General features: G+C 49.7%; 2 protein-coding genes across 2 annotated transcripts in view; one reads left to right on the top strand and one right to left on the bottom strand.

Annotated features, from left to right (window-relative positions):
* The window catches only part of SLC51A (solute carrier family 51 member A), a 34,046-nt gene extending 22,879 nt beyond the window's left edge, over nt 1-11,167 (bottom strand). Inside the window, 2 exon segments of the mRNA XM_060242849.1 lie at nt 3,466-3,560; nt 11,126-11,167. Of these exon segments, the coding sequence (XP_060098832.1) occupies nt 3,466-3,560; nt 11,126-11,151 (121 nt within the window). The 5' untranslated portion in view covers nt 11,152-11,167.
* Nucleotides 11,168-15,138: 3,971 nt separating this feature from the next.
* ZDHHC19 (zinc finger DHHC-type palmitoyltransferase 19) overlaps nt 15,139-27,449 on the top strand; it is a 28,642-nt gene continuing 16,331 nt past the window's right edge. Inside the window, exons 1-5 of the mRNA XM_060242847.1 lie at nt 15,139-15,255; nt 18,160-18,281; nt 21,206-21,333; nt 23,882-24,054; nt 26,585-26,693. Of these exons, the coding sequence (XP_060098830.1) occupies nt 15,149-15,255; nt 18,160-18,281; nt 21,206-21,333; nt 23,882-24,054; nt 26,585-26,693 (639 nt within the window). The 5' untranslated portion in view covers nt 15,139-15,148. The remainder of the gene's footprint in view (nt 15,256-18,159; nt 18,282-21,205; nt 21,334-23,881; nt 24,055-26,584; nt 26,694-27,449) is intronic.

Genomic DNA, 27,449 nt, shown 5'->3' with positions numbered 1-27,449 from the left:
TCTCAACCCCACCTACCTCACAGGGTGTCTGTTGTGGGGCGGGGGGGGGGGGAATAAAGGAGTCTGTGATCCGCTCTGAGATTCAGAGTGGAGGACAGGATATAAATCCAATATCTTCTTCATTAGATCCCACCGAGCCCCCCCCCCTTCAAACCCCATCCTCCGCTGGCTCCTCCCCCAAATATATAGGCATTTGCCAACCTGAAGTTGGCAACCCTGGGGAGGGCAGGGTTTAGAGAGGAGAGGGGCTTCATTTGGGCAGGATGCCCTAGAGCCCACCCCTGGGTCAGCCATAGCTTTCGTAGGAGTTGTCCTTGAAAGGGCAGCTTCTGTCAGAGCTCTCTCAGTCCCACCTAGATGCCCTAGAGCGCACCCTCCAGAGCAGCAAATTTCTCCAGGGGTAACACAACAAAAAAATACAAGCTAGTGACCAGTTTACTGAGAAATATGTAGAAACCAGTCCCAGTGTCCAAAACATGTACATTTGGGACTTGAATGCACATGTTTTGGACATTTGGACTGGTTTCTATATATTTCTTAGTAAATTGGTCCCTAGGTTGTATTTTGTGTTGTGTTATCCATTATAGTGACCTCTCTCGGATTGTGTTCCATTTCTCCAGGGGAGCTGATCTCCGAACTCTGGAAATCAGTTGTGATTCTGAGAGAACTACGCTCTTGTCCGGAGGTTGGCTTACAAATGAGAAAAGTCACTCTGGAAGTACATAAATAAACACAACCCTAAAGGTTTATAGCGACAAAAGAACTACTATATTGTGTCAAACATCAATATCGTAGAGAATAGCGTCCCTAATAAAAGATCCTAGGGAAAAATGTCCGTTTCTTGTTCCTGTGGTAACTTGATGCAAATAGTTCCTTCAATGTATACAGAGCAAAGGCTCCTTGGTTTCAAGGTGTTGGTATTGACCTTTAAAGCCCTGTCTATCTACGGGACCGCCTTTCTCTGCATGTTCCCCAGAGAGCACTGCGTTCAGGGACACAAAATCTACTGTCCATCCCTGGACCCAAGGAAGCTATCCTCTACACGGGCTAGGGCCTTCTCGGTGGCAGCACCAGAAACGTGGAATGCTCTCCCGGAGGCCATAAGGGCCCTGCGGGATCTCTCTACTTTCCGCGGGGCTTGCAAAACTGAACTGTTCCAACAGGCCTTAAATATCTAACCGGGAGAGGACGGCCACCCCACATCGTTATAAAGCTACGATACTACGTGATCACCATCAGAAAAGAAGAACTGGCTTCTATGGAAGCGGTAGAACAAAATAGGAGCCGGTTGCATCTTTAAGACCAACTGAGTTTTTTGTTCAGAACGTAAGCGTTCGTGTGCCTCCGCACGTCTTCAGGTGAGGAATGAGATCCGTTAAGCAGAGCCACATCACAGTTTTAAATTGTAACCGTATTTTGTTGGTTTTTAAATTCTATATATCAGTGCTGTTCGCCGCCCACAGTCTGCTCGCGGAGAGGGCGGGATAGAAATGTCAGGTAAATAAATAAATAAATTCCCTGGACAGATCGTCGGCATCTGCCACGCCTGTTTCAAAGCCACGCCTGTTTGTCAAGGAGTAGGCTTGCCAATCCCCAGGTCCCAGCGGGGGTCCTTCCGCTTTCCCAGGCTCCTTCCCGCCCCCAGTCAGCTGGCCAATGGGGGGGAGCCCCGCCCCCTAGAGGACCATGTGCCTTTCCACCTCCGGAGGCTTCAGTCTCCGATTGAAAGGCTTCTTCTTCGGATGGGGTGTCTGTGCTACTTTGAAGAAGTTAACAGCAACTCGTGAGTAGAGAGGCCAATCCCCCTGCAGAGTCGCCAGAAAGGGGGGGGGAGGGAAATGTCTGCTGAGCTCTTCATTATTCCCTACGTGGAGATCGATTCTCATAGGGTATAATGGGGGATTGATCTGGAGTATTGAGGGGGGCTTTTTTGAGGTAGAGGCACCAAATTTTCTGTATAGCATCTATTGCCTCTCTCCAAAATACCCCCCATGTTTCAAAATGATTGGACCAGGGGGTCCAATTCTATGAGCCCCAAAAGAAGGTGCCCCTATCCTTCATTAGTTCCTATGGAAGGAAGGCATTTAAAAAGGTGTGCTGTCCCTTTCAATGTGATGGCCAGAACTCCCTTGAAGTTCAATTATGCTTGTCACACCCTTGCTTCTGGTCCCGCCCCCAATGTCTCCTGGCTCCGCCTCAAAGTCTCCTGGCTCCACCCCCAAAGTCCCCAGATATTTCTTGAATTGGACTTGGCAACCCTATCAAGGGGGGATATTCCACAAGATTTACAAATCGTTAATAGCACAGATTTTACACAACACTCGTAGGAACCCGGAGTCTCCAAACCGATCTCTCACTGGCAGCTCATGCTCAAAGATGGCGCAATACAGTAGTTATTGTGTCACTACAACCTTAGGGTTGTGTTGATTTATGTGCCTGCCTGGAGATTGGCAACCTCTGACGCTGAGCTCTGCCAGTCCAGTCTCCAGTACTTTCTGGACGCAGACAGTTCTCCAGATTCAATCAAATACCCAGAGAGCTTAGCTTTGTGCACCCAGCGACAAATTTAACATTTCTTCTCATTTTGCTGTGTTTGGCCTTGGGTTGCAAACCTCCCGGTGTCACCTGGAGATCCCTCACTGTTACAATTCATCTTCAGATGGCCAAGATCAGTTCCCCTGGAGTAAACAATGGTGAAGGAGGAGATGATGATGATATTGGATTTATACCCCCCGCCCTACACTCTGAATCTCCTCTACTTCCCTTCCCCAACAGACACCTTGTGAGGGGGGTGGGACTGAGAGAGCTCTGACAGAAGCTGCCCTTTCAAGGACAACCTCTGCCAGAGCTATGGCTGACCCAAGGCTAATCCAGCAGCTGCAAGTGGAGGAGTGGGGAATCAAACCCGGTTTTCCCAGATAAGAGTTAACTTAACCACTACACCGAACTGACTCTCAGGAGACAGACACCCTGTGAGTTGGGTGGGTCTGAGAGAGCTCTGACAAAAGCTGCCCTTTCAAGGACAGCTCTGCGAGAGCTATGGCTGACCCCAAAGCCATTCCAACAGCTGCAAGTAGAGGAGTGGGGTATCAAACCCAGTTCTCCCAGATAAGAGTTAACTTAACCACTACACCGAACTGACTCTCAGGAGACAGACACCCTGTGAGTTGTGTGGGGCTGAGAGAGCTCTGACAAAAGCTGCCCTTTCAAGGACAGCTCTGCGAGAGCTATGGCTGACCCTAGGCCATTCCAGCAGCTGCAAGTGGAGGAGGGGGGAATCAAACCCGGTTCTCCCAGATAAGACTCCGCGCACGTAACCACTACACCAAACTGGCTCTCTATGGCATTGTACCCTGCTGAGGGCCTCCCCCCCCCCCAACTCCACCCTCCCAAGTGCCACCTCCCCCCCACAAATCTGCAGATATTTTCCAACACTGAATTCCAGTCTCTGCGTCCCAAACCTACGATAAAGGAGTTGCAGAGCAGCTGGTGGTTTGGAGAAACAGGCTATAGGGACGCTGAAGTTCTCCATCAGCAGGTGTATCAGTTCAGGAGGGAACCTGGGAAGAGAAGAAAGATCCATCAGAACACCAGCACAGCGGCTCACAAACCATCATAGAATCCGAGAATCTCAGAGTCGGAAGGATCCCTAGAGGTCATCTAGTCCAACCCCCTGCTGAAATGCTTTGCATTTCCAGCCTCCTGGCTGGTGTCAAAATATTTGCTAGCCTTGATTTGAGCTTATAATCTACAATATTATCAATTAATTAATATGTGACATTAACACTTATTAATGCCCCAGAGCAGAGGTGGCCGACCTGTGGTTCGGGAGCCACGTGTGGCTCTTTCACACATGTTGTGCGAGGCTCTGGAAGCTGCGCGGAGTCAGGGCCATCTTACATTCATAGGGGATCGTATTCTAGTCTTTCGAGATCTTCCCCCAGCAGTCCTCAGCAATCGTCGGACCCTTAAGAGCGTTACTGAAGCCCTACAGAAGGCACGGGTTCGTTATAAATGGAGAGATTTGACACGCCTCCAGGTTTCTTTTAAAGACAAGCTGTATTTTGCGGAGGATCTGGCTTCGGGTCCGCAGCTACTGCAATCTCTCAACATTAAGCATTCTGCCGATGGCCAAAAAGCTAACTCTAAGCGGCGTTGGGCCTCCACATCATCCTCTAATGATGAAATGAACTGAGGACTCACCGACTTGGTTTTGGTATTATGTTCAGCTCTCACGCCCCACGTAATATTTTTAAACAGATTGTGCAACGTTGCTGTGTCGTGCCAACTCTAAAGTTTCGCTGTGTGCTGAAGCTAGTTCCTATCGTGGTTCGGGGGAGTGGAGGGGGGGCTTCTCAGGTTAGCCTCCGGGTTATTGATAGTCTCTGGTATCGGACTTTGTCCCTTGGATTCCAGGTTAGGGTTTCCTCTTTCTGGTTTTTATTCTCCGTTTCTTCCCCTGAAATCCGTGAGACTATCGTTCGTTATTATATTTTGTTGCTCAAGTTTCAAGCGTGCTGCAGTTATTGCTTTTACTATCACCTACAAATAAGTGCTATCTTTGTTAGTTATCGTTGAGCTACTGCTTGACATTTGACAGATAAAATTTGGTTCGGTTAGAGCTTTGCTGACTTCACAGCGATAATCGTTATATATCATTCTCACAGTACTTGCTAGCATACATAGTCCTCTCTCGTGCTTGGAATATAGCTTTATGAAGTGGATTTGCTTTTCCATTGATCTATCTAGTTTTATTTTATAACTGAAGGGTGATAGTTCATAAGACCTTAATATTTTGTACGTCGCCTGTTATTGCCTTTCCCACTCGGTGGATCTAGCTGCTTAATTAATTTTGTGTCTTTGTCTATGATTTTTCTTCAGTGCCACCTAGTATAGTTAACCTTCTCTGTCTTACCTCTTGGGTGTGTTTAACTTGTTTAATTTCCTGTTTGTAGCTCTTGTATTGTCTCTCTGACTGTTCCACTCTGATTGTTCCACTCCTGTGTCTTCTACACTCTGTTTCCTTTTTTCCCTCTGTGAGCACCTGCTCTTCTACCTTCATATTCTAGTTCTGTCCGCTCTTTTTCTGCTCCGTATCTGTCTGATACTGCACCATGAGCCACGCCTGGAACATTACCTCTCTGAATGTCAGAGGTCTATATAATCCCATTAAGAGAAAACGAATCTTGACTAATCTCTCAAAATTACACACTGATATCTGTTTGCTCCAGGAAACCCACCTCAGAAATCCTACTGCTTCCCCACTGAAAGCTTCCTGGATCCAGTCTCAACATCATGCTGCTGGACGCTCCAACTCGCGAGGAGTCTTGATCCTATGCTCTAAACGTGTGCGATTTCAACCACAAGCCACTCAGCAAGCTCCCCGTGGTCGCTTCATATTCGTTAAGGTCATTCTGGACAACATACAAGTGACTATCGCTTCAATTTATGCATCGAACAACTGGCTTTCCTACAAGAGACCTTTTGCTGCTTTAAAGAACTTTCAAACTGGTGAGCTTATCATAGGGGGTGATTTCAACCTCATCAATGACTCTCTCTCGGCTTGGCTTCGCGAACGAAGATTTAAGAAGGGTGCAATAGTCCACGTTTGCTGCAGGCTCGCTGGTGGCTGACAAGACCAATGCGGGACAGGCAGGTCCGGCCACAGTGGCTGCAGGGAAAAGTCTGATTTAGGGTTGGTGCTGTAGCAGTGCGATTCTTCCTCAATCTTCTTTTGTCCTCAAGACCAGCTATGCGTGCGTTCTCAAAGGAAGAGACAGTCTGGTGGATGGTGTGCCTCCATGCTTTGCGATCTGAGGCTAGGTCAGACCACTGGTGATGGTTGATGTGACAGGTGCTAAGGGATTTCTTCAAGGAGTCCTTGTACCTCTTCTTTGGTGCCCCTCTATTTCGATGGCCGGTGGAGAGTTCGCCATACAGGGCAATCTTGGGAAGGCGGTGGTTTTCCATCCTAGAAATATGCCCTGCCCAGCGCAGCTGCGTCTTCAACAGCAGTGCCTCGATGCTGGTAACCTCCGCCCGCTTGAGGACTTCAGTGTTGGAATCTGGATAATTCACATTACAACCCAAGATGCTCTCATCAACGTAGACGCCAAGCCAAACTGTCGGAGCTCTTTGGAAGATTCCATCTGTCAGATACCTGGCTGCTTCGACATGGCACTGAAAGAAATTATACTTACTACTCATCTCAGTTCGATGTACATACAAGATGTACAAGACTATATCTTACTATCAGATACTCTTTTGAAAAAAGCTATGAAATCTAACATTGGCCCTATTGCTTGGTCAGACCATGCCTGGGTCTACAGCTCCATAAATCCTGATAACACCCAGTCAACTCCAAAACATTGGACTTTGAATACATCTTTACTGCTGAATGAAGAATGTGCGCAACAAATCGAGTCTCATATTAAGCAGTATTTAAATGACAACGGTGCCTCGGAGACGTCCGTATCCATGCAATGGGCGGCTCCCAAAGCAGTGCTCAGAGGTTATTTGATTTCTTTGTCATCAACGTCGCAAAGCTCTTAAACGTGAAGTTCTTTCTAGAATTCGTCAGTTAGAGGCCCTTCACAAGGAGTGTGAGGGGAAAAAAGCTGTACAAAAAACTTACTATGGAATGGAAAATTTTAGAATCACTCGAGAGCTCCCAGATCCAAAAGAATCTTCTCTACATGAAGCAATGACATTGGTTTAATTCCACTCGATCACTGAAGATACTATCGTGGAGAGTTAAAGACAAATTTGCATCCAAATTTATTCATGCATCCCGTACTAATGCTGGTCAACTCTGCAATAAGACCTCAGAAATCATTAAAACGTTTCTGGACTATTATAAACAATTATACTCTTCAAAAAAAAAACCCCATCTTCTCTAATCACCGTTTTTGCCTCAACACCCTAAAATAGAACGTCTGTCTACTGAACATCAAGACTTCCTTGATCACCCTTTTGCTCCTTCTGAAATATTGGACACCATTAAAAAGACTAACAAGTCCCCAGGTATGGATGGCTATTCGTCTGAATTCTATAAAAAATATGCTCATATTCTAGCTGAACCCCTGTAATGAAATTCTTCAAACAGGTTATCTTCCTTCCACGTGGAATAGTGCTGCCCAAAGCTGGTAAGGATCCCATACTCCGGCTGTATTTGCGTTAGCAATTGAACCTCTGGCAACACTGATAAGAAACAACGACAACATACAAGGAGTCAATTGTGGTACCCACAACCTGAAACTCAGCATGTTCGTGGATGATACCTTGCTATATATATCCAATTCTGAATCATCTTTACCTCCTCTTCAAGATTTATTGTCTTCCTTCTGCCTAGTGTCGGGTCTGCAAATCAATCAGTCCAAATCGAATATCCTTCCCCTGAACTTACCTGCTTCCTCCGAGGTTTTCCCTCCGACACCACTACTCATTCCAGTGGTCTCAGACTTCTATTCATACTTGGGCATCCAACTGCCCAATGACCTCTCACAACTACTTCACCTTAACTTCAAAATGAAATTTCAAGAAATCTGTTCAGACTTTATCAAATGCGATAAATTAGTTGTTTCTTTCGCTGACAGGCTACATCTTCCGAAATCCTTTGCGTTCCCAAAACTTCTATACTTGTTTCGCGCCATCCCAATATGCATACCTTTGACACTTCTACACAAATGGCAAGCAACTTTTACTTCCTTTTTGTGGAGCAACAAAAAACCAAGAGTAGGTTTCATATCATATGGCGTCGCAGCTCCTATGGAGGCCTTAATGTTCCTGACTCAGCATTGTATTATAGAATGGCATTACTAACCAATGTGGTCAAATTGCCTCATCGCGATGACACTGCTGATTGGTCCAAACCAATTAGATCTATTCTATTATCACTCTCCCCTCAAAACTCAGTTTGGGTGGACTCAAAACATAGGCCCATACGAACCCCAGAGAGCGCTGAGGTCAGCTGGGAAGAACTTGCTGACTATCCCCGGGCCGAGAGAGGTAAAGCTTCAGAGTACCCGTGATCAGGCTTTCTCGCTTATGGCTCCACGCCTATGGAACCAGCTTCCGGAGGATCTGCGGGTCCTGCGGGAATTCGAACAGTTCCGCAGAGCCTGCAAGACCACCCTTTTTCGATTGGCCTTCACCGACTAAAGGGAAACTGCTAGTGGAATCTATGTTATAGCACCAATATGTTAATTTTAATGTTTTTATTGATTTTAGAGTTTTAGTAGAATTTTAATTAATGTGTTAATTAGTTATGTTCAAATACCTGTAAAACTATTGTATTGATTATGTTGTTAGCCGCCCTGAGCCTGCTTCGGCGGGGAGGGCAGGATACAAATAAAATTGATTGATTGATTGATTGAATCAAAAGAAATCCTATGTTATCCGCAATTTTCAAAGTATGGGACTCCCACTGTAAACATTTGGTTCCAGAATTTTCCAGATTCACTTCCATCTCCAACCAGACTTGGTTTCCTCCTGGCTAATCCTCCCCTATTCTTCCTGCATGGAAAACAGTACGTATTTCCCAAATCAAAGACGTCTCCTGTGCATCATGCCTCTTTTCGAAGTCCACCTGTTCCCTGGTTTTTCTACTTACAGCTGAACCATGCCTTCAGCACTTTAGATCTTAGTACCATACACCACTCTCCACTTACCGACTTTGAAAGCTTACTTCAGTGCTCATCTTACAACACCAAAGGTCTCTACAATTTGCGATATTCTACTCTGCCTGGATAGTTCTAAGCCTTTGGGACACCAGATGCTGTGATATCGAGACTGCAATCTCTCCCTATCTCCAGAACAGTGGGCTGACATATATTCTTCTCCCCTATGCTTCTGACCGGTGATCAATACCAGGTTACAATCATTTAAAATACTGGATCGTTGGTATCTCACTCCTGCCCGAATAGCTTGCTTCTCGAAATCTTCCTCCCCTCATAGAATCATAGAGATGGAAGGGACCTCTAGGGTGATCTAGTCCAGGCCCCTGCACAATGCAGGAAACTCACAAACACTGGATATAAATTGGATATAAATCCAATAGCTTCTTCTTCTTCTTATGTTCCATATATATTTCTAAAATGATTGCTACTGACTCACTCCTTAAAGGTCTCCTTTAAATTTTACTGTAATGCTTACACGAATTCTTAATATGCAGAGCTCTATATCTTGTTAGCAATTATAATTCAACTCACTCTTGAAGCTAGCTGTTACTTTATGTACATTTTGTAAGCCTTTGTATGAATCATTCAACCATATTACTTTCATATATGTGATCATCTGAAATATCTTAATAAAATTGTTTGAAACTTTAAAAAAAAAATTGAACCCCCTAGTCCAAACTTTTTGAAACCCGGAGGGTGTTTTGAGGAGAGGCACTGGATGCTCTGCTGCAAATTTGGGGCCTCTACCTCAAAAAACAGCACCCCCCCCCCCACAAGAGCCCAAGATAACCACGGATCAATTCTCCTTTATACCTTATGGGAATCGGTCTCCATAGGGAATAATGGAGGCCCCAGCAGACATTTCCCTCCCCTCCCTTTCTGATGACCCTGAAGCAGCGGGGGGCTCCAACCCGGGGAATCCCCTGCCCCCACTTGGGGATAGGCCACCCTAATTGCTTCTTTCTAGAATTTTCTGCCTGGCAAGATGTTCGACCCTTCCTTCTGCTGTTCTTGAAGGAAAATATAAGAAAATTCCATTGGCTCAGAGCTTTTGCCAGTGTGAGTTGCAAGAAATAGAAACAATCGAACATGTGTTTCTAAGATGTCCCTGGTATAGTTTAGCCCGTGCTAAATATATTCTCTCTTGGGTTAAAGCTAAGCCAGGGCTAATGGAGTCTGCTCAGGGAATCTATCTCCTCTCAGATGCCAATCAGAATATTAAAAAAAAAGGTAGCTAAGTTTTGTAATGCTTGTCTCTGTATTAAAGGTAAAGGTAGTCCCCTGTGCAAGCACCAGTCGTTTCCAACTCTGGGGTGACGTTGCTTTCACGTTTTCACGGCAGACTTTTTACGGGGTGGTTTGTGATTGCCTTCCCCAGTCATCTACACTTCCCCCCCCCCCCCCCCCCCAGCAAGCTGGGTCCTCATTTTACCAGCCTCGGAAGGATGGAAGGCTGAGTCAACCTGGAGCTGGCTACCTGAAGCCAGCTTCCACCAGGGATCAAACTCAGGTTGTGAGCAGAGGGCTCCGACTGCAGTGCTGCAGCTTTACCACTCTGCACCACGGGGCTCTTTGTCTCTGTACTAGAAAGGTGTATATCTCTTGATTTTATTGATACTTTTATTAATTTTACTATCCTGTTTTAACCACTGATAATTTTGCCATTCAATGTTTAAATTTGTCTAACTGTGAGGTTTTTTGTTGGCTTGGTGCCGTATAAATAAAAGGACACACACACACACAGAATCCTTTCAAAGAAATTATTTTCTCTTCCTCCCCCACCCCATTTCGGTGCCCCTTTTTGGCCAGTACCCAAAGCGTGCGCTCAGCCCGTTTAGTAAAGCCAGAGCTGAGAATAAGACGGTTTCATGTGTGTGGGGTTGCCGAGTCCAATTCAAGAAATATCTGGGGGTTTGGAGGTTGAACCAGGAGACTTTGGGGATGGAGCCAGGAGCAAGGGTGTGACAAGCATAATTGAACTCCAAGGGAGTTCTGGCCATCACATTTAAAGGGACAGCACACCTTTTTAAATGCCTTCCTTCCATAGGAAATAATGAAGGATAGGGGCACCTTCTTTTGGGGCTCATAGAATTAGACCCCATGGTCCAATCTTTTTGAAACTTGGGGGATATTTTGGGAAGAGGCATTGGATGCCATACTGAAAATTTGGTGCCTCTACCTCAAAAAACAGCCCCCTTCCAGACACCCGTGGATCAAGTCTCCATTATTTCCTATGGGAATAAGTCCCCATAGGGAATAATGGAGTTCCCAGCAGACATTTCCCTCCCCTCCCCCCGCTTTCTGATGACCCTGAAGCTGGAGGGAGGGCCTCCAAACCGGGGGATCCCCTGCCCCCACCTGGGGATTGGCAACCCTAGTCATGCACTGCTCGACTGCGCCCAGAGCGCATGCACACGCTCCCGAGAGGTGCGTTGTCGGTTACCCACCTGGGGTCCTTCACCAGCTCTTCCATGGTCCCTTCGCTTCTCGCAAACGGTGGCAGATCCTCGCCCACACGAGACGTGGCTCTCTGGCTTGCCCGGCCCAAGTTGAAGAAGGAAAGCGTTCCCGGGGTGTTTGCCAAGCCGGGGTCAGAGTCCTGCCGGGGCTCAGCGCTTTGAAGCCACCCTCTCTCTCTTCCCCCACCCCGTCCCGGGCCTCTGCTCTGCACGCCAGCAAGGTCAATGGCAGACAGGTCACCTCGTGAAGGGTTCAGGGCCCTGGGGGACTCGCCCGGCCTTGGTGCCAAGAAAGAGGCCCCGCCACCTCACACACAATCACATTTTACAGACAGATGGTTTCCTTTCGTTGGTTATGTCACTTCGCAGGAAGTGCCTCCTTGCAATCCCTCACAGATGGCTATGATCTACTTCTAGTTTCTCTTCTCCCTTTCTTATCTCTCTTATTTATCGCCGTCCATCTCAATCTATCTTTCCGGGCACCAGAGTGGGTATCTACAATTGTACATATTTCAACTTCCCCTTTAACTTTTCTCTTATCCTACTTTTTGTCCTTTCTCTTAAACCAGGAGCAGCCAACGGTAGCTCTCCAAATGTTTTTTTGCCCATTGGCCATGCTGGCTGGGGCTGATAGGCGTCGTAGGCAAAAAAACATCTGGAGAGCGACCGTTGGCCACCCCTGTGAACTGTTTTAAATCTCGTTTCGGTCGCAGATCGATCGAATGCTTTTCTCGAACGATACCGACAGGGAGAACGTCCAGCTTTTGTTTTCAAGTTGTTCGGCTCTGCGTTTTAATTTAACATATTTAGGTTCCACTTATATGTCTGTATCATTTGCCCTTGCATTTTATGTGATATCTCCTACGCTGTATTGTATGGTTTGTATAACTTTATTTTCAAATAAATTTCTTCTTTTAAAAAAAAATAAAATGTAATGTCAGGTCGTGGAGAAAAAGAAGGAAGGAAGGAAGGAAGGAAGGAAGGAAGGAAGGAAGGAAGGAAGGAAGGAAGGAGGGAAGGAGGGAAGGAAGGAGGGAAGGAGGGAAGGAAGGAGGGAAGGAAGGAAGGAAGGAAGGAAGGAAGGAAGGAAGGAAGGAAGGAAGGAAGGAAGGAAGGAAGGAAGGAAGGAGGCACCTGGGGCTCGGGAGGGGGGGGGTTCCAGGGTCACACAGCCCACGTGCCAAGGAAAATCACAGAACTCCATGCCAAAGGCTGAAAAGCAAATGCTGGGAAGGAGAGCTGGGGAAGAGGCAGGGTTATGGTTGCCAGCCTCCAGGTGGTGCCTGGAGAGACCCCAGGATTAGAACTGTCCTCCAAGCCAGAGATGTTTTCCTGGAGAAAAGAGACAAACAGACAGACTTGCTCCCCTAGAGAAAAGGGGTACTTTGGAGCAACGGTTCCCAACCTTTTTCGCGCCAGGTTCCAGTTTTGTGGAAGACAATTTTTCCATGGATGGGAGAGTGGCGGGGGGGCGGGGAGGATGGTTTTGGGATGATACAATTGTGCACTTTATTACTTTGGTGTGGTGGTGAAGTGTGCAAATTCTTCAGGGAGAACCGGGTTTGATTCCCCACTCCTCCTCTTGCAGCTGCCGGAATGGCCTTGGGTCAGGCGTAGCTCAGCCAGAGGTTGTCCTCAAAAGGGCAACTGCTGGGAGAGCTCTCTCAGCCCCACCCACCTCATAGGATGTCTGCTGTGGGAGAGGAAGGTAAAGGAGATTGTGAGCCGCTCTGAGACTCTGAAATTTGGAGCAGATGGCAGGATATAAAGCCAATGTTGTCATCTTAATTTTTATTACTGCCTTGTAATATATAATGAAATTATACAACTCACGGCCCGGTTGCTAACAGGCCATGAACCGGGAGCTGTCCAGAGCCCAGGGGTTGGAGACCCCTGCTTTGGCGGGTGGGTTCTCTAGCATTATACTCCACTGAGGTCCTGCCCATCCTTAAAGCCCTTTGCCTTTTACATTTACTCCAGGCTTCACTCCCCAAATCGCCAGGCATTTCGAACCCAGGCCCTTTCAACTTCCCCTTCCAACCGTATGGCCTCTCCATCGGAGGGCTCCCAATCTGTCTCCTTTGCTCACCGCCTCTGAGCAAGTCGTAGCGTTGCTGCAGGTCTTTTTGCTTTTTCTCTCCCCTTCCCTAACACAGAATGCAGAGCAAAGTGGAGGGGGGAGAGTCAAGAGGTCTCTGTCTCTCTGAGACAGGGGCACATAAGAAGGTGGTGCGGGAGCAGAGCTGCTGTGACTGTCCAGGCAAAGGGGGGGTAGCTTGTGGAACTCAAGGCAGCTTACAGCAGTGGTCCCCAACCTTTTCGGCACCAGGGTCCAGTTTTGTGGAAGAGAATTTTTCCACCAGGTGATACAATTGTGCACTTTATTTCTATTGGTATTGGTATGGTGGTTAAATGCGCAGACTCTTATCTGGGAGAACCGTGTTCGATCCCACACTCCTCCACTTGCAGCTGCTGGAATGGCCTTGGGTCAGCCATAGTTCTCGTAGGAGTTGTCCTTCAACGGGCAGCTTCTGTCAGAGCTCTCTCAGCCCCACCTACCTCACAGGGTGTCTGTTGTGGGGGAGGAAGATAAAAGAGATTGTGTGAGCCGCTCTGAGATACGGAGTGGAGGGCAGGATATAAATCCAATGTCGTCGTCTTATTATTACTACATTGTACTATATAATGAAACTCACGGGCCGGTTGCTAACAGGCCACGGACCGGAACTGGTCCATAGATCGAGGCTTGGGTTCCCTGGCTTACAGTGCCAAGAGCCCTGGGCTGCCAAACCAGGTGACCCCCCTCCCAAATAACAAATTCTACCGTGGGCCCCACCAAACATGAAATTCTGGCTACAGCCCTGTTCTAACCCTGGGGTTGGCACCGGTAGACAGTCCATCAGTCCCTCGAACCCAGTCCCTTCACTTCCAGCAGGGGTTGATCAGGGTCTGAGGAAAAGGTGATTTTTCCAGTCTGCCTTCCTAAGCTGGAACGGGTCCAGAGGAGGGCGACGAAGATGGTGAGGGGTCTGGAGACCAAGTCCTATGAGGAAAGGTTGAAGGAGCTGGGCATGTTTAGCCTGGAGAGGAGGCGGCTGAGAGGTGATACGATCACCATCTTTAAGTTCTTGAAGGGCTGTCATACAGAGGGGTCTGGAGACCAAGTCCTATGAGGAAAGGTTGAAGGAGCTGGAGATGTTTAGCCTGGAGAGGAGGCGGCTGAGAGGTGATACGATCACCATCTTTAAGTTCTTGAAGGGCTGTCATACAGAGGGGTCTGGAGACCAAGTCCTATGAGGAAAGGTTGAAGGAACTGGGGATGTTTAGCCTGGATAGGAGGCGGCTGAGAGGTGATAGCGTCACCATCTTCAAGTCCTAGAGGATGGTGTGGAATTGTTTTCTGTGGCCCCGGAAGGTAGGACCAGAACCAGCGGGTTGAAATTAAATCAAAAGAGTTTCTGGCTCAACATTAAGAACTTCCTGACGATTAGAGGGGTTCCTCAGTGGAATAGGCTTCCTCGGGAGGTGGTGGGCTCTCCTTCCTTGGAGGTTTTTCAACAGAGGCTAGATGGCCATCTGACAGCAATGAGGATCCTGTGAATTTAGGGGGAGGTGTTTGTGAGTTTAGAGTGGTTCCTCAGTGGAACAGGCTTCCACGAGAGGTGGTGGGCTCTCCTTCCTTGGAGGTTTTTCAACAGAGGCTAGATGGCCATCTGACAGCAATGAGGATCCTGTGAACTTAGGGGGGAGGTGCTTGTGAGTTTCCTGCACTGTGCAGAGAGCTGGACTAGATGACTCTAGGTGCCCTCTCCCAGAATCCTCTGAGCCTGGATAAGCTGGATGCTAGCAGGCCTCTGGGAGCAGACATCTTCGACGCCATGGCGACCATCCGAAGCAGAGACCTCCACACACCTGCTGACGTCATAGCATCACCACGGCAACTGGCTGAATGCAGTTCCGGCCAGGTCAGCCTAGCCGTGGCCTCAACGGCTTGGTGGTGGCCCTTGAGAAATGGGGCGCGGCGGTCGCGTTGGACGCCCGTATCTTTTGTCCAGCATCTTCGCCTCCTTCCACTTCAGTTTGCTTCTCTGTCTCACCTGCCTGTTCTTCACCTTCCCGTACGTCTGGATGGGGACGGGGTTTGTCCCCCCAGGTTCTTTTTTGAGTCCAGTTGCAGCAGTTGAGTTGGGCTTTGGGTTGCCACCCTCCAGGTGGTAGCTGGAGATCTGTTTTGACTGACCTCCAGGCGACAGAGATGTGTCCTCCCTGGAGAAGGAAGAGAGGCTTAGCTCAGTAGCTCTGCTGTGCAATTGAGCATGCTATTCCTCCCTCCTTCCTCCCTAAGGAAGGAGCCTCAGCCAATAGAGAAAATAGAGAAGAAGAAGTGGAAGATATTGGATTTATATCCCACCCTCCACTCCGAAGAGTCTCAGAGCGGCTCACAATCTCCTTTACCTTCCTCCCCCACAACAGACACCCTGTGAGGTAGATGAAGATATTGGATTTATATCCCGCCCTACACTCTGAAGAGTCTCAGAGCAGCTCACAATCTCCTTTCCCTTCCTCCCTCACAACAGACACCCTGTGAGGTAGATGAAGATATTGGATCTATATCCCGCCCTCCACTCCGCAGAGTCTCAGAGCGGCTCACAATTTCCTTTCCCTTCCTCCCCCACAACAGACACCCTGTGAGGTAGATGAAGATATTGGATTTATATCCCGCCCTCCACTCCGAAGAGTCTCAGAGCGGCTCACAATCTCCTTTACCTTCCTCCCCCACAACAGACACCCTGTGAGGTAGATGAAGATATTGGATTTATATCCCGCCCTACACTCTGAAGAGTCTCAGAGCAGCTCACAATCTCCTTTCCCTTCCTCCCTCACAACAGACACCCTGTGAGGTAGATGAAGATATTGGATCTATATCCCGCCCTCCACTCCGCAGAGTCTCAGAGCGGCTCACAATTTCCTTTCCCTTCCTCCCCCACAACAGACACCCTGTGAGGTAGATGAAGATATTGGATTTATATCCCGCCCTCCACTCCGAAGAGTCTCAGAGCGGCTCACAATCTCCTTTCCCTTCCTCCCCCACAACAGACACCCTGTGAGGTAGATGAAGATATTGGATTTATATCCCGCCCTCCACTCCGAAGAGTCTCAGAGCGGCTCACAATCTCCTTTCCCTTCCTCCCCCACAACAGACACCCTGTGAGGTAGATGAAGATATTGGATTTATATCCCGCCCTCCACTCCGAAGAGTCTCAGAGCGGCTCACAATCTCCTTTCCCTTCCTCCCCCACAACAGACACCCTGTGAGGTAGATGAAGATATTGGATTGATATCCCGCCCTCCACTCCGAAGAGTCTCAGAGTGGCTCACAATCTCCTTTCCCTTCCTCACCCACAATAGACACCCTGTGAGGTGGGTGGGGCTGGAGAGGGCTCTCCCAGCAGCTGCCCTTTCAAGGACAACCTCTGCCAGAGCTATGGCTGACCCAAGGCCATGCTAGCAGGTGCAAGCGGAGGAGTGGGGAATCAAACCCGGTTCTCCCAGATAAGAGTCCGCACACTTAACCACTACACCAAACTGGCTCTCAGAGGTTTTCCTCTGTAGCTCCTGTACCATTGAGGAAGCCTGGCAAAGCAAGCTGTGATGCAGAAGGAAGCAAGAGAGAGGGAGAAGGAAGTCAATGACAGCCTGATAGGAGGGGGGCCTGATAGGAGCCCTCTGGGGGCCTGATTTGGCCCCCAAACCGCATGTTTGACACCCTTGCTCTAAAGCATTATACCTCAGTGAAACCTTCCCCCCCACCACCCTTCTTAAGGTTGCCAGGTCCAATTCAAGAACTTTGGGGACGGAGCCAGGAGCAAAGGTGTGTCAAGCGTAACTGAACTCCAAAAGGAGTTCTGGCCATCACATTTCAAGGGACCGCACACCTTTTTAAATGCCTTCCTTCCATAGGAAATAATGAAGGAGAGGGGCACCTTCTTTTGGGGCTCACAGAATTGGACCCCCTGGTCCAATCTTTTGGAAACTTGGAGGGCCTTTTGAGGAGAGGCATCAGATGCTACTTGATCTAGGTAGGGTCTGCCAGGACCCCCTTGGCCACCGGTGGAGGATTGGGGGGCAGGGATGCCAAATCCAATTCAAGCAATATCTGAGGACTTTGGGGGTGGAGCCAGGAGCAAGGTTGTGACAAGCATAACTGAACTCCAAAGGGAGTTCTGGCCATCACACTTAAAGGAACCACATTCCTTTTAAAGGAGAGCCGGTTTGGTATAGTGGTTAAGTGTGCAGACTCTTATCTGGGAGAACCGGGTTTGATTCTCCACTCCTCCACTTGCACCTGCTGGAATGGCCTTGGGTCAGCCATAGCTCGCACAGGAGTTGCCCTTGAAAGGGCAGCTTCTGTCAGAGCTCTCTCAGCCCCACCCACCTCACAGGGTGTCTGTTGTCGGGGGAGAAGAGAGAGGAGATTGTGAGCCGCTCTGAGTCTCTGATTCAGGGAGAAGGGCGGGGTATAAATCTGCCCCCCCCCCACAGGGTGTCTGTTGTGGGGGGAGAAGATAGAGGAGATTGTGAGCCGCTCTGAGTCTCTGATTCAGGGAGAAGGGCGGGGTATAAATCTGCCCCCACCTCACAGGGTGTCTGTTGTGGGGGGAGAAGATAGAGGAGATTGTGAGCTGCTCTGAGTCTCTGATTCAGAGAGAAGGGCAGGGTATAAATCTGCAGTTCTTCTTGGTACCTCTGCCTCAAAGAACAGGCCCCTGCAGAGCCCCAGATAACTGTGAATCAATTCCCCATTATACCTTATGGGAATGTCTCCATAGGGAATAATGGAGTGCCCTCTCCGCCCCCCTTTCTGATGACCCTGAAGCGGGAGAGGGCCTCCAAACCGGGGAATCTCCTGCCCCCATCTGGGGATTGGCAGTCCTATTGTAGACAGCGAGTCACTCTTGGCGATTCCTTCTCCCCGACAGGCGAGAACAGGGAGCTGACATCTCCCTTGGCTTCTTTTTCAGCTGCAGCTGGCTCACCCTCCACATCTCCTGGGGCTACCCTGTGATCTGCGGCCTCCTCTTTATCCCCACCATCATCTTCTTCCTCCGGACCAGCTTCACGGACACCAGCATTCTCCGCAAAGGTAACCAGAGTCTGACATCTGCCCTGTTGGTGGGGGTTAATCCAATGCAGAACCAATGCACTGCCACCACTAGGATCTAGACAAGCTGGAACGGGTCCAGAGGAGGAGGACGAAGATGGTGAGGGGTCTGGAGACCAAGTCCTGTGAGGAAAGGTTGAAGGAGTTGGGGAGGGACGGTGGCTCAGTGGTAGAGCATCTGCTTGGTAAGCGGAAGGTCCCAGGTTCAATCCCCGGCATCTCCAACTATAAGGGTCCAAGTAAGTAGGCCTGAAAAACCTCATCTTGAGACTCTGGAGAGCCGCTGCCAGTCAAGGGAAGGATGGTGGCTCAGTGGTAGAGCATCTGCTTGGCAAACAGAAGGTCCTAGGGACGGTGGCTCAGTGGTAGAGCATCTATTTGGTAAACAGAAGGCCCCAGGTTAAATTCCCGGCATCTCGAACTAGAAGGGTTCAGGCAAGTAGGCATGAAAAATCTCAGCTTGAGACCCTGGAGAGCCACTGCCAGTCTGAGTAGACAATACTGACTTTTATGGACTGAGGGTCTGATTCAGTATAAGGCAGCTTCAGATGTTCATATGAGCTGGGCATATTTAGCCTGGAGAGGAGGCAGCTGAGAGGTGATATTATCACCATCTTCAAGTCCTTGAAGGGCTGTCATATAGAGGAGGGTGTGGAATTGTTTTCTGTGGCCCCGGAAGGTAGGACCAGAACCAATGGGTTGAAATTAAATCAAAAGAGTTTCTGGCTCAACATTAGGAAGAACTTCGTGACCATTAGAGCAGTTCCTCAGTGGAACAGGCTTTCTCAGGAGGTGGTGGGCTCTCCTTCCTTGGAGGTTTTTCAACAGAGGCTCGATGGCCATCTGACAGCAATGAAGATCCTGTGAATTTAGGGGGAGGCGTTTGTGAGTTTCCTGCATTGTGCAGGGGGTTGGACAAGATGACCCTGGAGGTCCCTTCCAACTCTGGGATTCTAGGATTATTCAGGAGGTGGTGGGCTCTCCTTCCTCGGAGGTTTTTAAACAGAGGCTAGATGGCCATCTGACAGCAATGAGGATCCTGTGAATTTAGGGGGAGGTGTCTGTGAGTTGCCTGCATTGTGCAGGGGGTTGGACTAGATGACCCTGGAGGTCCTGCATTGGATTAAACTCTTCGTATGAACATATGCAGCTGCCTTCTACTGAATCAGACCCTCTTCGATCCATCAAAGTCAGTATTGCCTACACAGACTGGCAGCGGCTCTCCAGGGTCTCAAGCTGAGGTTTTTCATGCCTATTTGCCTGTGCCCTTTTTTGGTGGAGATGCCGGGGATTGAACCTGGGACCTTCTGCTTACCAAGCAGATGCTCTACCACTGAGCCACCGTCCCTCCCTCTACTCTTGAACTGTGGTTTCTTAATTCTGTTGTGCCAGCAGGTAGAAGATGCGTGGTTGCCAGGGTTGCCAGTTCTGGACTGGAAAGTTCCTGGAAATTTGGGGTGGAGCCGGGGGGGGGGCGGGGTTCTTGGAGGGGAGGGGCATGGTGCCACAGAGTCCGCCCTCTTAAGCTGCCATGTCATTCAAGGGAACTCACCTCTCTACCATAGAAATCACTTGAATCTTCCCATAGCCTCAGGGATCTCCATAGCAACTTGCGTCTGACGAAGGCAGGTTTGACTCCCAAAAGTTTCTGTCCATAGTTATGATTGCCAGCATTCAGGTGGAACCCGGAATTACAGGGGATTTCCAGACTGGAGATATCACTTCTCCTAGAGAAAAGGACTCCTTTGAAGGGTGGACTCTGGAGCATTATATTCCACTTCTCTTTCTGCCCTCTCCAGCCTTAACCCCCAAAGCGCCAGGAATTTCCCAACTTGTAGCTGGCAACCCCACCTACTAACCCTGGGACTAAAGGGAACGTCCACATTCAGAGACAGTCAATCTCTGAAACTGAGAGTCAGGAGGCAGCATCAGGGAAAGGCCTCAGCCTCTCTGCCCTGTTGTTGACACTCCAGAGGAACTGGTTGGCCACACGGTGAGACGGGATGCTGGGCTAGATGGACCTTCACTGGTCTGATCCAGCAGCTCTCCTGATGTTCTTATGAAAGTCTTGGCCTCCATGCCCTGTTGCTGGCCCTCCAGAGGAACTGGTTGGCCACTGTGTAAGACAGGATGCTGGACTAGAGGGACCCTCACTGGTCTGATCCAGCAGGGCTCTTCTGATGTTCTTAGGAAGGCCTCAACCTCTCTGCCCTGTTGCTGGCCCTCCAGAGGAACTGGTTGGCCACTGTGTGAGACAGGATGCTGGACCAGATGGACCATTGGTCTGACCCAGTAGGGTTCTTCTGGTGTTCTTATGAAGGCCTCAGCCTCTATGTCCTGTTGTTGGCCCTCCAGAGAAATTGGTTGGCCACTGTGTGAGACAGGATGCTGGACTAGATGGCCCCTTCCTGGTCTGATCCAGCTGGGCTGTTCTGATGTTCTTAGGAAGGCCTCAGCCTCTCTGCCCTGTTGTTGGCCCTCCAGAGGAATTGGTTGGCCACTGTGTGAGACAGGATGCTGGACTAGATGGCCCCTTCCGGGTCTGATCCAGCTGGGCTGTTCTGATGTTCTTAGGAAGGCCTCGGCCTCTCTGCCCTGTTGTTGGCCCTCCAGACGAACTGGTTGGCCCCTGTGTGAGACAGGAGGCTGGACTAGGTGGACCTTCACTGGTCTGATCCAGCAGGGCTCTTCTGATGTTCTTAGGAAGGCCTCGGCCTCTGCCCTGTTGTTGGCCCTCCAGAGGAACTGGTTGGCCTCTGTGTGAGACAGGATGCTGGACTAGATGGATCACTGGTCTGATCCATCAGGGTTCTTCTGATGTTCTTATCAGATCTAAGTGTCTCTGGCCCTCAGGTCAGGATGGATGCCACCTGCCAATTCTCCCTGGTGTTGTTTTCTTCTGCCAGGCATCGAAGAAGAGTTGGAGAATCAGGCGATTGTCATAAGAGCTCCGAGGCAGCATTGGTGCAACCGATGCCAGCTCCATGGCCTGCCACACACCTTCCACTGCACCTGGTGCAACACCTGTGTGGAGGTAAGTGCAGGTGGGGGTCTTCCAAGACAGCTCAAGCATACATCGCTGGGTAGGGTAGGTGTTCCACTTTTAAGACTCCTATATATGAACATATGAAGCTGCCTTCTACTGAATCAGACCCTTGGTCCATCAAAGTCAATATTGTCTACTCAGACTGGCAGCGGCTCTCCAGGGTCTCAAGCTGAGGTTTTTCACACCTACTTGCCTGGACCCTTTGAGTTAGAGATGCCAGGGATTGAACCTGGGACCTTCTGCTTACCAAGCAGATGCTCTACCACTGAGCCACAGCCCCATTCATGGCTCTCCAGGGTCTCAAGCTGTGGTCTTTCACACCTATTTGCCTGGACCCTTTTTAGTTAGAGATGCCGGGGATTGAACCTGGGACCTTCTGCTTACCAAGCAGATGCTCTACCACTGAGCCACCGTCCCTCACTCTTATCTTACAGGTGGGGCATGGAGTTCTCCTGGAATTACCACTGATATGAGGACTGCAGAGATCAATTCCCCTGGTGTTGTGGTTTGGTGTAGTGGTGAAATGTGCGGACTCTTATCTGGGAGAACCGGGTTTGATTCCCCACTCCTCCACCTGCAGCTGCTTTAATGGCCTTGGGTCAGCCATAGTTCTCGTAGGAGTTGTCCTTGAAAGGGCAGTTTCTGTCAGAGCTCCTCAGCCCCACCTACCTCACAGAGTGTCTGTTATGGGGGAGCACGGTAAAGGACGAAGAAGATATTGGGTTTATAGGATTTATAGGAAGAAGGGTTTAAAGGAAGAAGGTGATGTTGGATTTATATCCCGCCCTCCACTCCGAATCTCAGAGTCTCAGAGCAGATCACAATCTCCTTTATTTTCCTCCCCCACAACAGACACCCTGTGAGGTGGGTGGGGCTGAGAGGGCTCTCACTGCAGCTGCCCTTTCAAGGACAACTCCTGCCAGAGCTATGACTGACCCAAGACCATTCCAGCAGCTGCAACTGGAGAAGCGGGGTATCAAACCCGGTTCTCTCAGAAAAGACTCCGCACACTTAACCACTACACCAAACTGGAGATTGCGAACCACTGTGAGTTTCAGAGCGGAGGGTGTGATACAAATCCAATGTCGTTGTCTTCTTCATCGGAGCAAAATGGCAGCACTGGAAGACAGGTTTCGTGGAACTTTTTCTCCCTGTCCCAAAATACTAGAACTCGGCAACCAGTGAAGCCGATGGACTGTAGATGCAGGCTGGACAAAAGAAATGCTTCTTTCAAAATGTGAAACTCAGTGCCGGAGGAGATAGCGATGGCTAAATAGGCAAAGACGGCTGTAACTGGAACGCTGTGGCTATAGAGCTATACTCGGTGAAAGTGGGTTTGTATACGTAATGACCTAAAAATCCAATATCTCCCTCCGTTCCGTTCTTGAAGTTCCTTTGCAGTAAAACAGCTACTTTGAGGGCACCCACTGAACGCTCTGGAAGGTCAAAGCGTTCTCCCACACAGGGCCGGCGCTGGGGCTTTTGCCACTCCCGACAAGGTTCCGCACCACGCCCCTGCAGTGGGTGATGGCCCCCAGCGCACCGCCCGCCCAAATGGGGGCCCATTTGCACAGAGGAGCCCTCCCTGCAAATACCCTCCCCCGCTCGAGCTGTCTGGTGTGCAGAGAAGCCGAGTGGGGCGGATGGACCCATTTACACAGAGAGCTCCTCTCGAGGAGCCCGCCATGCAAAGACACCCCCCCCCTCGACTTTCCCACAGCGCAAGAAAGTCTTGGGAGGGGGAAGATGAAGTGGACCAGGTGGCCTGTGGGGTGGGGCGCCTAGTGGTGCCCCGTAGGTCACGCAGCGTTCTAGGCAGCCACCTACATTGTCAGTTTGGTGTGGAGAGCCAGTTTGGTGTAGTGGTGAAGTGTGCGGACTCTTATCTGGGAGAAATGGGTTTGATTCCCCCCTCCTCCATTTGCAGCTGCTGGAATGGCCTTGGGTCAGCCATGGCTCTGGCAGAGGTTGTCCTTGAAAGGGCAGCTGCTGTCAGAGCTCTCTCAGCCCCACCCACCTCACAGGGTCTGTTGTGGGGGAGGAATGTCAAGGCAATTGTGAGCTGCTCTGAGACTCTTCGGAGTGGAGGGTGGGATATAAATCCAACATCTTCATATACCTCACAGGGTGTCTGTTGTGGGGGAAGAAGGTAAAGGAGATTTTGAGCCGCTTTGAGACTCTTCGGAGTGGAGGGCGGGATATAAATCCAATATCTTCATCTACCTCACAGGGTGTCTGTTGCGGGGGAGGAAGGGAAAGGAGATTGTGAGCCGCTCTGAGACTCTTCGGAGTGGAGGGTGGGATATAAATCCAATATCTTCATCTACCTCACAGGGTGTCTGTTGTGGGGGAGGAAGGGAAAGGAGATTGTGAGCCGCTCTGAGACTCCTCGGAGTGGAGGGTGGGATATAAATCCAATATCTTCTTCTACTCCCACGCGTCAGTCTTGCTCCCGCAGGTTTCTCAGTTTTGTAATTCCAGATGTCATGGAGTTTCCCTTGAGGGCTGGCTTCTAACTCTCTGGTACCCCCTGCAGGACTTTGATCACCACTGCATGTGGCTCAACAACTGCATCGGACGCCACAACATCCGCTCCTTCTTCCTCTTTGTGGTTTTCCTGAGCGGTTACAACGCAGCTGTGATGGCGTCCTGCCTCGCCTACCTGGTGCTCAACTCCCAGAAGCCCTTCAGCGTGGAGAAGATCTGCACGTATCCTTCACCCGAAACCCGTAGCAGTAGCATCACCCGCCCCCACCCCCCCCCCCCACACACCTTTCTCTGTATTGGCATCCTGCTACACAAAGGTGAGGGGCCCGTGGCCAGCTGTAGTACTGCAGTCCAAGCTCTGCTCATGACCTGAGTTTGATCCCGGCGGAAGCTGGGTTCAGGTAGCCGGCTCAAGGTTGACTCAGCCTTCCATCCTTCCGAGGTCGGTCAAATGAGCTTGCTGGGGGGGGAACTGGGGAAGGCAAGGGCAAACCACCCCATTAAAAAGTCTGCCAAGAAAATGTCAAAATCTGACGTCACCCTATGGGTCGGTAACGATGCAATGCTTGCGCAGGGGACTACCTTCACTTTTTAGCTTTTCCTCTTACACATAGGTGGTCATTTCTCCCTCCCTCCTTCCCGCCTCCTCAGTGGACTGTATTAGTTAGAACACAGAACATAAGAGAAGCCATGTTGGATCAGGCCAATGGTCCATCCAGTCCAACACTCTGTGTCACATAAGAACATAAGAGAAGTCATGTTGGATGAGGCCAGTGGCCCCTCCAGCCCAACACTCTGTGTCACATAAGAACAGAAGAGAAGCCCTGTTGGATCAGGCCAGTGGCCCATCCAGCCCAACACTCTGTGTCACAGAAGAACATAAGAGAAGCCCTGTTGGATCAGGCCAGTGGCCCATCCAGCCCAACACTCTGTGTCACAGAAGAACATAGGAGAAGCCCTGTTGGATCAGGCCAGTGGCCCATCCAGCCCAACACTCTGTGTTACAGAAGAACATAAGAGAAGCCCTGTTGGATCAGGCCAGTGGCCCATCCAGTCCAACACTCTGTGTCACAGAAGAACATAAGAGAAGCCCTGTTGGATCAGGCCAGTGGCCCATCCAGCCCAACACTCTGTGTCACATAAGAACATAAGAGAAGCCCTGTTGGATCAGGCCAGTGGCCCATCCAGCCCAACACTCTGTGTCACAGAAGAACATAAGAGAAGCCCTGTTGGATCAGGCCAATGGCCCATCCAGCCCAACACTCTGTGTCACAGAAGAACATAAGAGAAGCCCTGTTGGATCAGGCCAGTGGCCCATCCAGCCCAACACTCTGTGTTACAGAAGAACATAAGAGAAGCTCTGTTGGATCAGGCCAGTGGCCCATCCAGCCCAACACTCTGTGTCACATAAGAACATAACAGAAGCCATGTTGGATCCAGCCAGTGGCCCATCCAGTCTGTGTCACATAAGAACATAAGAGAAGCCATGCTGGATCAGGCCAATGGCCCATCCAGTACAACACTCTGTGTCACATAAGAACATAAGAGAAGCCATGCTGGATCAGGCCAATGGCCCCTCCAGTCCAACACTCTGTGTCACACAGTGGCCAAAAAACCCCCTGGTTCCATAAAGGAGGTCCACCAGTGAGGCCAAAATTCCAAAAGCCCTCCCACTCCTGCCCCCAGCCACCAAGAAGACAGAGCATCACTGCCCCAGACATATCATAAGAGAAGCCATGTTGGATCAGGCCAATGGCCATCCATTCAAACTCTCTGTCACACAGTGGCCAAAACCCAGGGGCCATCAGGAGGTCCATCAATGGGGAAAGGGCACTAGAAGTTTTCCCCGGACGCTCTAGTGATTTGGGAGCGGCACCTCTATGATACAGGGGACTTGGCAATCCTAGGAGGAGTGGGGAATCAATCAAACCCAGTTCTCCCGCATAAGAGTCTGCACACGAAACCACAATGCCAAATTTCCAGCCACTACAATTCTACCACGTAGATAGATCCAAGCAGGCAGCCATGTTGGTCTGAAGCAGCTGAACAAAGCAGGAGTCAAGTCACACCTTTAACGACAACCCATTTTTATGTAGAACGTCAGCTTTTGTGTGCTACTCAGATCAAAGGTTTGCTCCATTTGTTAATTTGACTATTCTGTCATTATACGATTGTACATTCTAAACCCCTGCCTACCAGATAATTTTACTTCACTGTCATTGGTTCTGAAATCTATCCCATGTTGCATTCTGGGCCACTTAAAATTAACAAATTGAGCAAGCCTTTGATTTGATGCTCATGCTACTCAGATCAAAGGTTTGCTCCACTTGTTAATTTGACAATTCTGTCATTGTACCATTTCACATTCTAAACCACTGCCTACCAGATAATTTTACTTCACTGTCATTGGTTCTTAAATCTGTACCATGTTGCATTCTGGGCCACTGCCTACCAGCTCTGTATGGCTCTGCTCAGCTCTGTATGGCTTTGCTCACTGTGCTGGATTCCTCGTCTGAGGAAGTGTGCTTAAGAGCACATGGAAGCTGACGTTCGAAATAAAAATGGGTGGGTCTTAAAGGTGACACTTGACCCCTGCTTTGAACAATTCTACCAGTTCGTCGGCATGTTTCCTCCCCTCTCCTGTTCACGGCCTGCATACACGCAGAGAGAGAGACACGCACAATCCTGAAATCCAGCCGGTCCTTCTCTCTCCCTCTCTCTCCATGCCATCCCTTGACTGTCTCGCTCTCAGGATCGTGGTGACCATCCCCACAGCCTTCTACCTGCTCCCGCTTCTCATTCAGCTCAGCACCCAACTCAGCAACATCCGGAAGGATCGCCACAAATGCAAGCTCCACCAGGTATCAGTAGGGTTGCCAAGTCCGATTCAAGAAATACCTGGGGACTTTGGGGGGGTGGAGCCAGGAGACTTTGGGGGCAGAGCCAGGGGCAAGATTATGCCAAGCATAACTGAACTCCAAAGGGAGTTCTGGCCATCACATTGAAAGGGACCGCAGATCTTTTAAATGCCTTTTGTCCACTGGAAGTAATGAAGGATACCGTCATGAGATGGAGACAGTGCTGGTCACCCTGGTGGATGACCTCCAGTGGCATCTGGATCGAGACGGCTCAGAGGTACTGATGTTGTTGGACGTATTGGCGGCGTTCAGTACGGTTGACCATCAGTTGCTGACATAAGAACATAAGAAAATAAGGACATAAGAGAAGCCATGTTGGATCAGGGCAATGGCCCATCCAGTCCAACACTCTGTGTCACATAAGAACATAAGAGAAGCCATGTTGGATCAGGCCAATGGCCCCTCCAGTCCAACACTCTGTGTCACATAAGAACATAAGAGAAGCCATGTTGGATCAGGCCAATGGCCCCTCCAGTCCAACACTCTGTGTCACATAAGAACATAAGAGAAGCCCTGTTGGATCAGGCCAGTGGCCCACCCAGTCCAACACTCTGTGTCACATAAGAACATGAGAAGTCATGTCGGATCAGGCCAATGGCCCATTCAGTCCAACACTCTGAGTCACATAAGAACATAAGAGAAGCCATGTTGGATCAGGCCAGTGGCCCCTCCAGTCCAACACTCTGTGTCACATAAGAA

The sequence above is a fragment of the Heteronotia binoei genome, chromosome 6 (genome assembly GCF_032191835.1).
Source record: "Heteronotia binoei isolate CCM8104 ecotype False Entrance Well chromosome 6, APGP_CSIRO_Hbin_v1, whole genome shotgun sequence".
Lineage (NCBI taxonomy): Eukaryota > Metazoa > Chordata > Lepidosauria > Squamata > Gekkonidae > Heteronotia > Heteronotia binoei.
This window is presented reverse-complemented; position numbering and strand designations above follow the sequence as displayed.